General features: G+C 32.8%; 1 protein-coding gene across 1 annotated transcript in view; it reads right to left on the bottom strand.

The window, feature by feature from the left end:
• LOC107634012 overlaps nucleotides 1-637 on the bottom strand; it is a 2,605-nt gene extending 1,968 nt beyond the window's left edge. The window contains exon 1 of the mRNA XM_016337594.1: nucleotides 112-637. Coding sequence (XP_016193080.1) covers nucleotides 112-637 — 526 coding nt within the window. The remainder of the gene's footprint in view (nucleotides 1-111) is intronic.

Genomic DNA, 12,420 nt, shown 5'->3' with positions numbered 1-12,420 from the left:
CGAAATAATAGAAATATGTGGTTCAATCCATCATGTGTTATTGTCTTATGATTATTAATAGAAAAATAAATTTAATTCAACAAGAGAAAACAAATAAATGACGATCAATACCTGAATTCTCAGTGATATTGTAATCTTCCACACATTTTTCTTGTTTGTCACGACATTGATGATGATGATCATGATGACATGTTGATGTTAGTGGAACCCTATTAGAACCTTTGTGCATCGAAATCTTTGACTTTAAGTAACCACTGCATTGGTAACAATCAACATATTGTGTTTTCGTCAAAGACATACCTCTTCTTGTTGATCTATTTGATGATTCTTCCATCCCTTTGTTGCCACCATCTTCGCGAGTATTATTGATGTGAGTGTAAGGATAAGATAGATAAGTCTTAATCTTAATTTCCTCGCTCGTGTCATCAAGGACAATATCATGTGTGACAGGATCAAAGATTATTGCATCATCACCACCACTATGTTGTTTCTCTGAATTTGAACCTTCTATGACTTTGTCTCGTGCGTTTTGTTTTCTATGGTGCTGCCTTCTACTTGTCATGGGATCATGAACTTCTGTTGAGTGAGGTTTGCAATAATGAAGTGAATTCTTCAGAGATAACCAAACCTCAGACATTATTCTCTGAATAATAATGACAATAATATGTTTGTTTTAATTTCTTAGTGACCGTAAGAGACTTATCCTCAAAGTATCTATAGGCTTTAATCTAATTTCAAAGGTAACTAAACAATCATGGAAACTCAATTATAAATTTTTTTTGTATTATTACATAAGATTTTTTATTTAAAATTTGATTCCTTTGCTGGATCATTCACTAATTATGGGATGCTCATGAAAAATATTGTTGAGGAGCATGACCTGTCCACAGTTCATGTCAAGCTTTTAATAGAAAAAAATTTAATAATTTTAAACTCCAGACTCCCAATTCTTTTTTAAATTGAATTTCAAGTTCCCAATTTGTTTATTATTCAAATCCCAAAAATGTTTTCTTTTGTTGACGAATAGATATGAAAAGATATAATGTATTATTTCATCGTCATTATTTAGTTACTATTATTGTTTAAAAAATTTTTTCTTTTTCTTTTAACCTACCTATAATAATTAAACAAAAATGTTAGCCTGACAAAATTAAGTCCAACCAAATTATGTTTATTGTACGTGCACATTTTTTTTTTTCAACATCTGTATTGTCTTCTCTTCTTCTTCTTATTCTTCTATATATATGTTCAACAAAATTAGTAAGGCAGAAATTCACCTGTAGTCAATTTTATATAATGTTATTATTTAATTTGAAAAAAAAAGTTTATTATATACAAATTGTTTAATTAAAAAACTAATTTAAATTAGACTAAACAGTTATTTTTAGTTTTTTACTCTCTTCTTTTTTGTTACGTTTTTAAAATTCATTATCTTCTAATTTTTCAAAACTAATCTCAAACTTTTAATTGGTATGTCCTTCTTATTCGTATTTTTTAATTGAATTTTTTTATTTCAAATGTATCCTTATTTTTTATTTTTATTCAATTCTCTTTGAATGATGAAAATTATTTAATAAATACGCAAATGTTCATCTTATCACACCATTTGATGTTCAGGACGAAACAGAAAAAGATGGTTCCATTTATGACCTTTTGTTCGTATCGTAAGCTTGGTTTCCACCTTCCATGTGGATCCTAATTTTTTTTCTCCTTCTTTTTTGATTCCTAATTTTTCCTCCTTCGCCATTCCTATACAAACAAAAAGACGTGAGCTTTGTTTTTTTTTTCCAGAATACCAAACTTTACTTTTTCAAACAATTTGTATACATATATTTCACATAAATTAAATAAATAAAAGTAAAAGATAAATTTAAAGAAAGAAATTTGGTCAAGAAGAATAAAAAAAAAAGAATGTAACAAATTCATCATTTAGGAATAATACACAAAAAGAATTAAAAAATAATTTTTAAAATGTGGTTATTTGATTTATTCAAACCGGTTTTTCAAAAAAAATCATTTATATAAAATAAACCGATTTTTTTATCAAACCAAATAATAACTGGTATCAATAATCTAGAAATAGCTTCATGTGAAGTTGACTGTAAATGAGTTTCTACCAAAAAAAATTTGTTTGATACAAAAATTTTAGTGTATAACACAAATTTTTTAAAAGACTATGTGTTTATAACATTAATGAGTCATCCAACTAGCAAAATATGTTTTGTAGCAAAAATTTATGTGTAAAGATTTTTGTATTATTGATAAATTTTTGTATTATATACAAATTTTTTTATACTATATTGATAAGTTCATATGCTATATTTAAAATTTTTTATGTTATATAATAAATTTTTATGTTCTTTAACAAAAAATTTTATGTTAAAGAAGTGAAAAGAAAAACGTAATGCATACTTGCGTTGATTTTTGTTTAATTTGTGCCACTTAGTTGAATTTGGATTATTTATGATGAAAATATATTAAAAATAGTTATTAAAAATGTGGGGATCAGAGATTTGTTTATCATGATTTTTTTGAGTTAATACTCAAAGTGGTTCATAAACACGTAATCGAGTTTCATAAACGGTCCTAAATTTACATTGACTCCAATATTGTCCCTGAATTTAATAAAAGTGACTCAAAGTCATCTCTAAAACATTTTTTGGAGAATATTTCTTAACGACGTGATGACATATACGGAGAGACGCCACGGTGGATTGGTAACGGCTATATGATGTGGCTGTTATGGCCATTTAACTCAATTTAGTAGGGGTGTTTATAGATCGGATCATATCCGCAGTAAATATTTGCATCCGATCCGAAAATTGTGGATACGATCCGATCCGCAAACTGATCGGATCGGATCGCGAATATCTGCTCTGCATTTGTGTATCTGATCTGTGGATTAAATTCACATTTCACCCTAACCTAATCCTAATCTCACTTCTCTTGCGCTGCATGTAACACCCTACCACACAGAGCTTTACACCTAGGATGTAAAACAGAGGTGGTGTGGTATTACGACCTCTAAAATAAAAATATATATAATAATATTTAAAAGGATACAGTATACGAGAAACTTTGAAAAACGGATAAAGCAAAAATCGTAAAATAAAAAGTGCAATGCTCCGGAAACAAGATTACTTACGTGTGAAGAAACTAAGGTTCAAAGGCATAAATAAACAGAAAGTATGAATAGAGGGTAAAGAATACAAAATAATAAGCTCCTAACTCAGTCTGCGAAGTTAAGGCTAGCCGGAGAATATTTACATACAGAATATATAGCCCGTAGCCCAAAATACATGTTTAAATTCATCCACTTCGCTGCAGAAGCTCCAGACGCCTACCGAGGTACCTCTCGACCTGCATCTGAAAACAACAACATAGTATGGAATGAGAACCGGAGGTTCTCAGTATCGTAAAGGTGCCACGCACATAAGATATAAGGTCTTGGGAATGCCACAGGCAATCCTAGAACGCCGACACTCATATTATAAACCTTAAAGAACTAAAACAGAAGCCATGAATCAGGGTGGTTCTCTAAGGCTTTCTAAACTAAACTAATTCCTTAAATCTAACTAAAACGTAGCTAGAGCCCTAACTCTCTCTGTCTTTCCTCCGTTCTCCATCTCCGGTGAAGTTGTAAAGACAAACAAACAGACAATGACAAATACAGGTAGGATACAAATAATACAGATAGCAAATACAACAAATAACATATTATAATCACTTATGCAATCCCAATTAATGCACAAACAAGCAAGCAAATTAAACAATATGCACATGATGCATGCCTGTCCTATGGCTGATGAGTCTCATCTGTCGGTTATCAAGTCAACCCGACAAGTCTGGCTGCTAAAGCCTGGACTGTCCCCCGTCTCGCATCCCCAAGACTCTATGCATAGCTTTTTCACACACACACACACACACACACATTATATTAAATTTCTCAATGGGGGTATCATTCCCGGGAATTTATACGTGACCGGTCACCCTTACGACGTAGGGTCAACAGAGTATCGAGTCTCAACCTGGAACACACACACACACATATATTATATTAAATTTCTCAATGGGGGTATCATTCCCGGGAATTTATACGTGACCGGTCACCCTTACGACGTAGGGTCAACAGAGTATCGAGTCTCAACTTAGAACACGTGGTGGCAAGCCATGGTACTTTACCCAGAAAAATTCGTATCTCAGATAATCATTTCATATTCATTCATAAACATTTCATAATCATTTATTATGGCCATATCATCACTTATACATCATATAATTACACTTTTATGCATAACTTATCATAATCCAGAGCAAGTGGGGAGAAACCACAACCCTTGTGTCTACCCGGAGAGCCTCTATACTAACCAACCTGGAGCAAGTGGGGCGAAACCACAACCCTTGCGTCTACCAAGGATGTACGTTCTCATATGCCCAAGAGAAACAAATAAGGGGATCCTAACCTCCCACCATCTCGCTAGGGGCGATTTTACAATACCAGGAGGCACAAAGAAGGGTATCCTCACCTTCCACCATCTCTTGGGGTCACAATTTCTAGAATGAATACTCAAATGTAACATTTATTCTTTTCTTTAGCCAGTTCAAAATTCAAGTAGTATATATATATATATATATGCACCCTACCTCCCCATACCTAAATCATTACTTCTCAAACTTTCTTCATCTCCAAGTTACCACTTATTCCTTGCTTCATCTCACTACTGGGTATACTATTAAGATCTACAATTAAAATAGTGAAAATAGAGGTTTAGAGGTTTAAAATAATGTTTAAAACACAAAAATCTCATTTGTTGAAAACAAGGGTCACGCGTACGTGTGGGCCACGCGTACGCGTGGGAGTGCATTTACTGAAGGATCACGCATATGCGTGGGCGTACAATTTTCTATGCTCGTGTATGCAAGCACCCTGCTTGCGTACACGAGATACCCAACCCGAATAGGTTGGTCGCGTCGCATGCAGTGGTGGCGTACGCAAGTTATGCAGAACAGCAACAATGCTAAATGCTACAGAGTTTCCAACTTTGCACTCCAAACTTCCGACGCGCATAACGTTTTCATTTTAAAATATTTTTCATCCGTTCTTCGAACGGCATAAACTTCACGGACTCAATTTTCATTTAAAATAAGTTTGAATTAATTTAGTGGTCTGGAAGCCAAGTTATGGTTCGTCGAAATTTGGCCAAAAATCAGTTTCACATAAAAACCTTCAAACCTCAATTTTCATTAAAACCAAACTCAAAACCAAACTTCTAAAGCAACAATCAACTCAACAATATATTAAAGCACACCAACACCGTACTAAATTGTTCATATCACACCACCTTCAATCATACTTCATTATTATATAATTTCAACCTAATTTCATCATTAACATTAACATATGTCCACTTACTCAATGTATATCTTCATATCTTCCTATCATTCACCACCATCTCACCAATTAACATACTATTACCAATATACACAACAATCATCCAACACATATTCAATTCACATCATAATCATCATCAAGGGTGCTAAGCATTAAATGTTTTCATACATTCCAACCTATCCTATAGTGATATAGCCTAAGTTTTCACAGAACATTATATGTTAAATACGTAAAACCTAAACCATACCTTGGTTGATTTCTACGTATTGTCCAAGGAAAATCACCAAAGCCAAAAATAGCCCCACAAGTCCAAAATCACTAAAGCATGGACACTAATCCTCCACCAAGCCTCCAATGTATACAATCAAGCTCCAATTTACTTATACACAAACCTAATTCACATATATTACACATACATACCCAAAATTCAATATCTAATATACTCAATTAAGGAATTAGCTAAGGTTCTAGAATTCTCACCTTATACAAGTACCAAAGAAGCAAGATTGAACGTTCTCCTCAAGCTAATTCGAGCCTAAACACCAAAATTGAACAATTTTCATTACCTTTGTTCATAAATTTCGAAACTGAAGGTGAAGAAATTGAGGAAGAAAATGTGGATTCTTTACCTCACAATATTTCAAACTTTGTAGAACTCGACGCCACGATCGCGTGGCCACAAACGGTGCGGTGATTGGAGCTCCGGATCAAAAATTATGATTTGAATGGAATTGAGGGTTTTGGAACTTAAGGTATTCTTCCCCCTTTTTGCTTGCTTCCCAGCACGTTTTGCATGCAGAAATGGGAAGGGAAGGAGCTGATGCTCATTTATTTAATGAGTCGGTTGGGCCCGCAGGCCCAGTTTGGACCCGGTTTGACCGGTTTGGCTCGTTCGGCCCAATTTTTGGCTAAATTTTTTGAAATTAGTGTCAAAATTCTTATTTTAATTAGCTCTATCCTATTTTACTATAAAATTTACATTTTTAATCTCCTTTATTAAAAGTTAATTTATTGATTAATTATTCGCTAATTTTACGTAGTTTACACTGCAACCCCAACTTACAACCATTCACCACAAATCTCTCACCCATTCACCCCTAACTGCACCCATTCATCCCTAATCTCTCACCCATTCACCCCTAGATGCAACCATTCACCCCAAATCTCTCATCCATCCTCAGAGTCAGAGACACCAAACCACCCATCGGCCACTTTGTCTTTGTATTCCTGATCACCGTCGGAAGCTGCTCACCGAAGATCTCCTGATGTTCCTCCCTCTTCGTGGCATGCTTCTTGTCGGAGTTGTTCCTCGCGAAGTCGCGTAGTCAGGTTCGTCCCCTTTGTTGCATTCTCATCGATCACCGTTGCTTCCTCCGTGACCGTGGTTCATGGTTCGTGGTTCGTGGTTCTTGGTTCTCGCTGGCATTCTCGTCCCCTGGCTCCCTCGGCTTGACAACCTCTGTTCTCTGTTCTTGACCTCCTCCGTACTCAATTCCTGCCACATCTCCTTATCTCCATCCTCCTGAACCATCTTAGGTATTATAACTAAGTACTTGTATTAGTATATAATAACTTAGATTATTTTTTTTCAATTTACTAACATATTTTACTAATTTTTTAATTGATATTTTCTTAATAGGAATACATGATTGCTAAATTTACCTTATGGCTGCTGATTTAAGAAGGGATCAACTTATTTTACTTTTGTTTTATTTTAAGCATTTGCAAATTGTTTAGACCTTTAGTGTGTTATAGTGTTGCTGTTTTATTTTAAATGAGACATGTATTTTATTGCTTGTTGTCTTCACTTATTATTGGAATTGTTTGTTGGAATATTTGGTATTATATTTATTTGTTTGTATATTTTAGTTATAATTATTATTCATATCAATCCTACTAGAGAACCAACAGGAGTCTAGCCAACAACAAGCCAATAAGTGTTTTTGAACTGTACTTTATACTAATTAATTGTCATTAATTAGTGATTATTTAAATTTTATTTTTTAAAGATACAAAATTAATGATTATTAATTACCTCTTCTTACTCTAATTCACCTTTTACCATTTATTACATAAATCCTAATTCCTCTTTCAAAAAAAAAAATTCGAATTTCAAAAAAAAAAAAAAACACCAAAACATAAGATAAAGAATTATTCAAATCCTAAAAAAAAAAACATACAAAACATAGTAAAAAAAATATCCAAAATTAATAAAAAGAATCATCCAAATCCTAAGAAAAAACATACAAAATATAGAAAAAATAATCATCCAAAACTAATAAAAAGAAACATATGAAATTTAGAAAAAAGAAACATAAAAAACTAATTAAAAGAATCATTCAAAACCAAATAGGAGGAGGAGAAGAAGAGCCACAGGGTAGCCGGTGGGGGACTCGCGGTGGCGCGTTGCGAGGAGGAAGCCACAGAGGCCACACATAGTGAGTGGATGAGTCGCCATGGATCAGAGTAGTTGATCCCGCATCGCGAATGGGGCCTGGCGCTGGCTACGTCACGACAGATGAAGAGCCGTAGGATGCAGATTATGCACTGTTTGGCGCGACGGATGGAGGCCGTGAGGGTATTTGGCGGTGCAGATGCGTCGAGTTATGATCCCGCAGCAATGGAGGCGGCTATGTCTAATGAAAAAGGACGGCGGCGGGACGCTAGGAAGAGGCCGCGCAGCGCGACAAAAGACGCGGTGGTGGTCGGCGGCACCAAAAACTGCGTGGAGACGGCAGATTTGTGGATGGAGAGATTTGATTATTTCCAATTGAATGGAAAGGGATTAGGTTTTTTATGGATTGTTTTTATTGCGTACTATAAATGTGATTAGGATAAATGTAGATAGAATTTTTTTGAATTTTGAATTTTGATTTTTAAATTTTTATTTATTTATGAAATTTAAATTATAATAGAGTTGACTTATGTTGGCTGGTAGGGGAGTTATTTTTCTATACTTTTTCTTATTCATATATTGTATTATTTTATTTTTGTTATTTAGGAAATGTTTGATTAAAATTATTTTAGGAATAAATAGGTTTAAAAGTGTGAAAGAAATATTTTTATTGAATTTTTTACATAGAAATATGATTAAAAAAAGAAGGTTCAATTATGCAGATATATCGGATATCCGATCCAATAATAAAAAACGCGGATATCATATCTGATCCGATCCGATTGGGATTGTGCGAATTGGATCGAATTTTCGGCCATATCCTATCCGATCTACGTACACTCCTACAATTTAGTCCCTGAAGTGGTTTATAACCCTAATCCCCAATTTGAATTCCAAATAATTGTGTTCACTATTAGAAGTCACTTTCTTTCTTCTTCTCTACTCTAAGTCTCTACTTCTTCTTCTCTGTCATTGTTAAGCGTGGTTTGAATGGGTCATGATAGGTGGAGGTAGCAACCTTGTTGGTAGCTCCAGTAATCGACGATCCGAGGGTAGCTGTGGGAGGAGAACCACCAGAAGCAATCATGAACGACTTTCAAATAGGTGTGAGTGTAGTAGCTAATCCTTCCTCAGCTCAAATGGTCAGGAATAGATGCGAATCTAGGGAGACTATTTTATGGTTGTCCTGACTACAATGTAAGTGTTTTTTGTTAATGTGTATAGCTAGTGTCTTTGCTCATTCAATTTGTAACATTTCTTCTATATGGGTATGAAATGTGATTTGCAGAGTATTAACAAGAGATGGTGTGATCTTTTTATGTGGGCTGACAAAGTTCCAGATGAAAAAGAAGTAAATAGCAGAGATAATCCTGAATTTAAAATAGAAGAGTGGAGAATAAAATTTGCCTAGAAGATTGAAAGCTTGGAGTGTGAAGTTAGGGCTCTAAAAGTGGTATTTTATTTGTTGTTGGTTATTGTTATGTTAATAATTGTGATTTTTGTCTGTGTAGCATGGAAGTGGTGAAGGCCATTTAGATATTGTGAAATAGAAAAGTCTAAATGTGATGTGATTGTTGTACCTTATGAACAAATGAATAGAAATGATAACACAATATTCTATTTTGTCATTGTTGTTGCTAATTGTAATTTAGAAATGAAGGAATATGAAATTAAAGAACAATAATAAAATTTTAAACATTCATTGATAACATTTAGCTTATGTTAATTGTTTCCAAATTTGTTTGTGTCAAACTAGACACTATAAAAAAATAACATTGAGTATTTAATTCAAATTAAAATATATATACTCTGACACATGAAACTCAGAAATTATAAAATTCAATGTTTAAAACCAAAATATCTCAATGAAAAACATCTAAATGTTCAATTCTTAGATTTTTTTTGGTAGTTTAATTTGAACTCTGGAGTTGGTACAAATCGTAGGACGTTACGCAACCTTAAAGCTGTAGCTGCAGATGCACCAACTATTGGATCAATATGAGTAGTTGTTAGTGGTGGAATATTTGAAACTGAAATAGTGGGTGGTGGAGAAGCATTTGAAACATTTGGTAGAGGAGCATTGGTGGCTAGTGGAGGAATTAAAGTTGGTACAGTTGGTGATGGTGAAACAGTTGAGGGACGAGGTTGTTTTCTTTTTTGTGAGAGCTTTGCGGCCTTGTTTGGAGTTACACAATAGTTGTTGCAACCTGTAGGACAATATTTAATTAAATGGAAAGAAATATATAAAACAACAAGAAAAGAGAACAATAATTGAAAACCTTTTGAGAGTCTTCATTTTCTGACACAATGGATTGATTCATGCCAAGATCAATCTCAGTAACATTGCTTTCATCTTGTACTTCAGTTGCAGTAGGTGGAGATTGTTGCTAAGTATCTATATCAACTTCATCAGATGCAGCAGCAGCAACTGCAATAGTTGTAGACCCTTATCACCACAATAGCGGTAAGAACCCTCTTTATATACCATCTTTATCTTGGTAGTCTTCTGCTTCTTACTTTCCACTCGACCTTTATCAGCATTCTTTTTTCGTTTTTGGTTAAGTGTTCCTGACATCTTCTTAAATTTGGATGTTTGTAGTCTGTTGTAGATTGACTTCTTCCATAATTTCTGGTCAAAAATAGAATTGATATAGAATACATATATGTCATTGTATGCATTTATTGTCAACTATTTATGACAAAAATTTCTTCTACATCACTCGTCTAAAAGAAATTTGAATAAAATATATATTTAAATTCGAATAATATTGTCATTCTTATTCACTTTATCAATTTATAAATTTTTTTACTTTAAATATTAAATTCATAAAGAATCAAATCCCATAAGTTTTGTTTCGGCTCCTCACTTTCACTACATTCCTTAATGCCTAGACCTTATTTCTAGCTAGCTTAGCTACTAAATCTGCTAGTCTATTACACATGCGATGCGAGGACCAGATTAGAAGAAAAGAAGTTAAAACTTGGAATTATACAGAGAATGTCTTGAACAATAATATTTGTTAAATATATATAATATGAAGTTGCTTCGCTTGCTCTCTATTCAGCTTTCATACATGTAAACTATCAGTCTCCAAAATAATATGTTCTCCATGCATCCCTTAGGCATTTGAACTGTCCATAAGGTGGAGATAAGTGTATATGTCCAATAAAATACTACATAATATTAGAATTTTCTTTTGACCTACGACTATCATAGTAATTGACAATGTATTTGTTATACTTTGATTCCGGACACCTAACACCCTACGGTGTTAGTTGAATGAACATTGTGTATGATTTAAATACTTGTAGAATTAATGATCAGTCAAAATAGAATCCATCAACTATGATAGTGAGTTTGAGCTCTACGATTATAATGAATGAAATAAGCAATGCCTTGGTCAAGGGGTTTGAATGAATTAAGAAATGAGTTTTCTTAAGTCATTCATAATTCATTATAATAATGGTAACAAGTTAGAGTTTGACAATCAAACCATACTCTAAAAGTTAGCCAAGAGCTCAAAAGATGGAAGGAGTTGTATTTTTATTCATCTTAGGTTCTTAGTAAAAATATTATTACTTCATCCTATCGGGTCATCAAGGAGCGTTGCTAGATGCCAACCTTGATTAGTAAATTTAGTATGACTAATTTACTACCCGCTTAGTATTGAACCTATTGGGTCACACACTAATGAGTGTTCTAATCCTTGGTAAATAATCATTTAATTATTATTCTGATTAAATCAAATAAATAATTATATTAATTCAAATGGAATATTATTATATTCTTTGCTAACACCATGAATATAATAATATGATAATTGAAAATATTAAATAATTAATTATTTATTCTATGATGAGTTTTAAATATGGATAAGATTCTAACTGATTATATTTCAAATTAAGTTGTAATTTAATACATAAATCAGACACCAATCTCATACTATATATATATGATAAAAGAAAAGAAGATAAGTTTTTCTTTTACTTACACATACACATATATTCCAATAAATTACTTTATTACTTACACTGCGTATTATAAACACTTGTAATTCTACAATAAATTCCCCTTTCAATGTTGAAATCGATCCTAAGAAATTTTGGCTTAAATTAAGCTAGTATATATAACAGCACTTTCAAAGTTTTGAGCCACCATATAATTTGTACTAATCTTTATGGTTCTATAGAGTACTCTTCATATAATATCACTTTATTTTTTTCTGTTTACTTATTAATTAAAGTATAGTTACAGCTGATCTTGGTGCAGCTACAATCTTCCAAATTTGAATCCTTTTTCACCATACTTTTTATAAGCACTCTTATTAATGGTGAACTTACCATTTGGTTCTAGCATCCACATCAGATGATATTGTTCCTCCCTTTATCATAGTATGGGCAATTCCAACTAACAGACTTTAATGAACCATCAATGTGAATGAATAATGTATCTAACTTTTTTTGTTTTAATGGTAGATTTGTGACTTGGTGTGAACAAGAGATTATATTAAATACTTTCGTCTTATAAAAAATGACCAATATACTAAAATTAACCATCAAAATTAATCATAGTATAAAATATATATTAAAAAATAAATATACATTAAAAATAAATTAAATTATAGATATATTT

Source organism: Arachis ipaensis, chromosome B03, assembly GCF_000816755.2.
Source record: "Arachis ipaensis cultivar K30076 chromosome B03, Araip1.1, whole genome shotgun sequence".
Classification (NCBI taxonomy): domain Eukaryota; kingdom Viridiplantae; phylum Streptophyta; class Magnoliopsida; order Fabales; family Fabaceae; genus Arachis; species Arachis ipaensis.
This window is presented reverse-complemented; position numbering and strand designations above follow the sequence as displayed.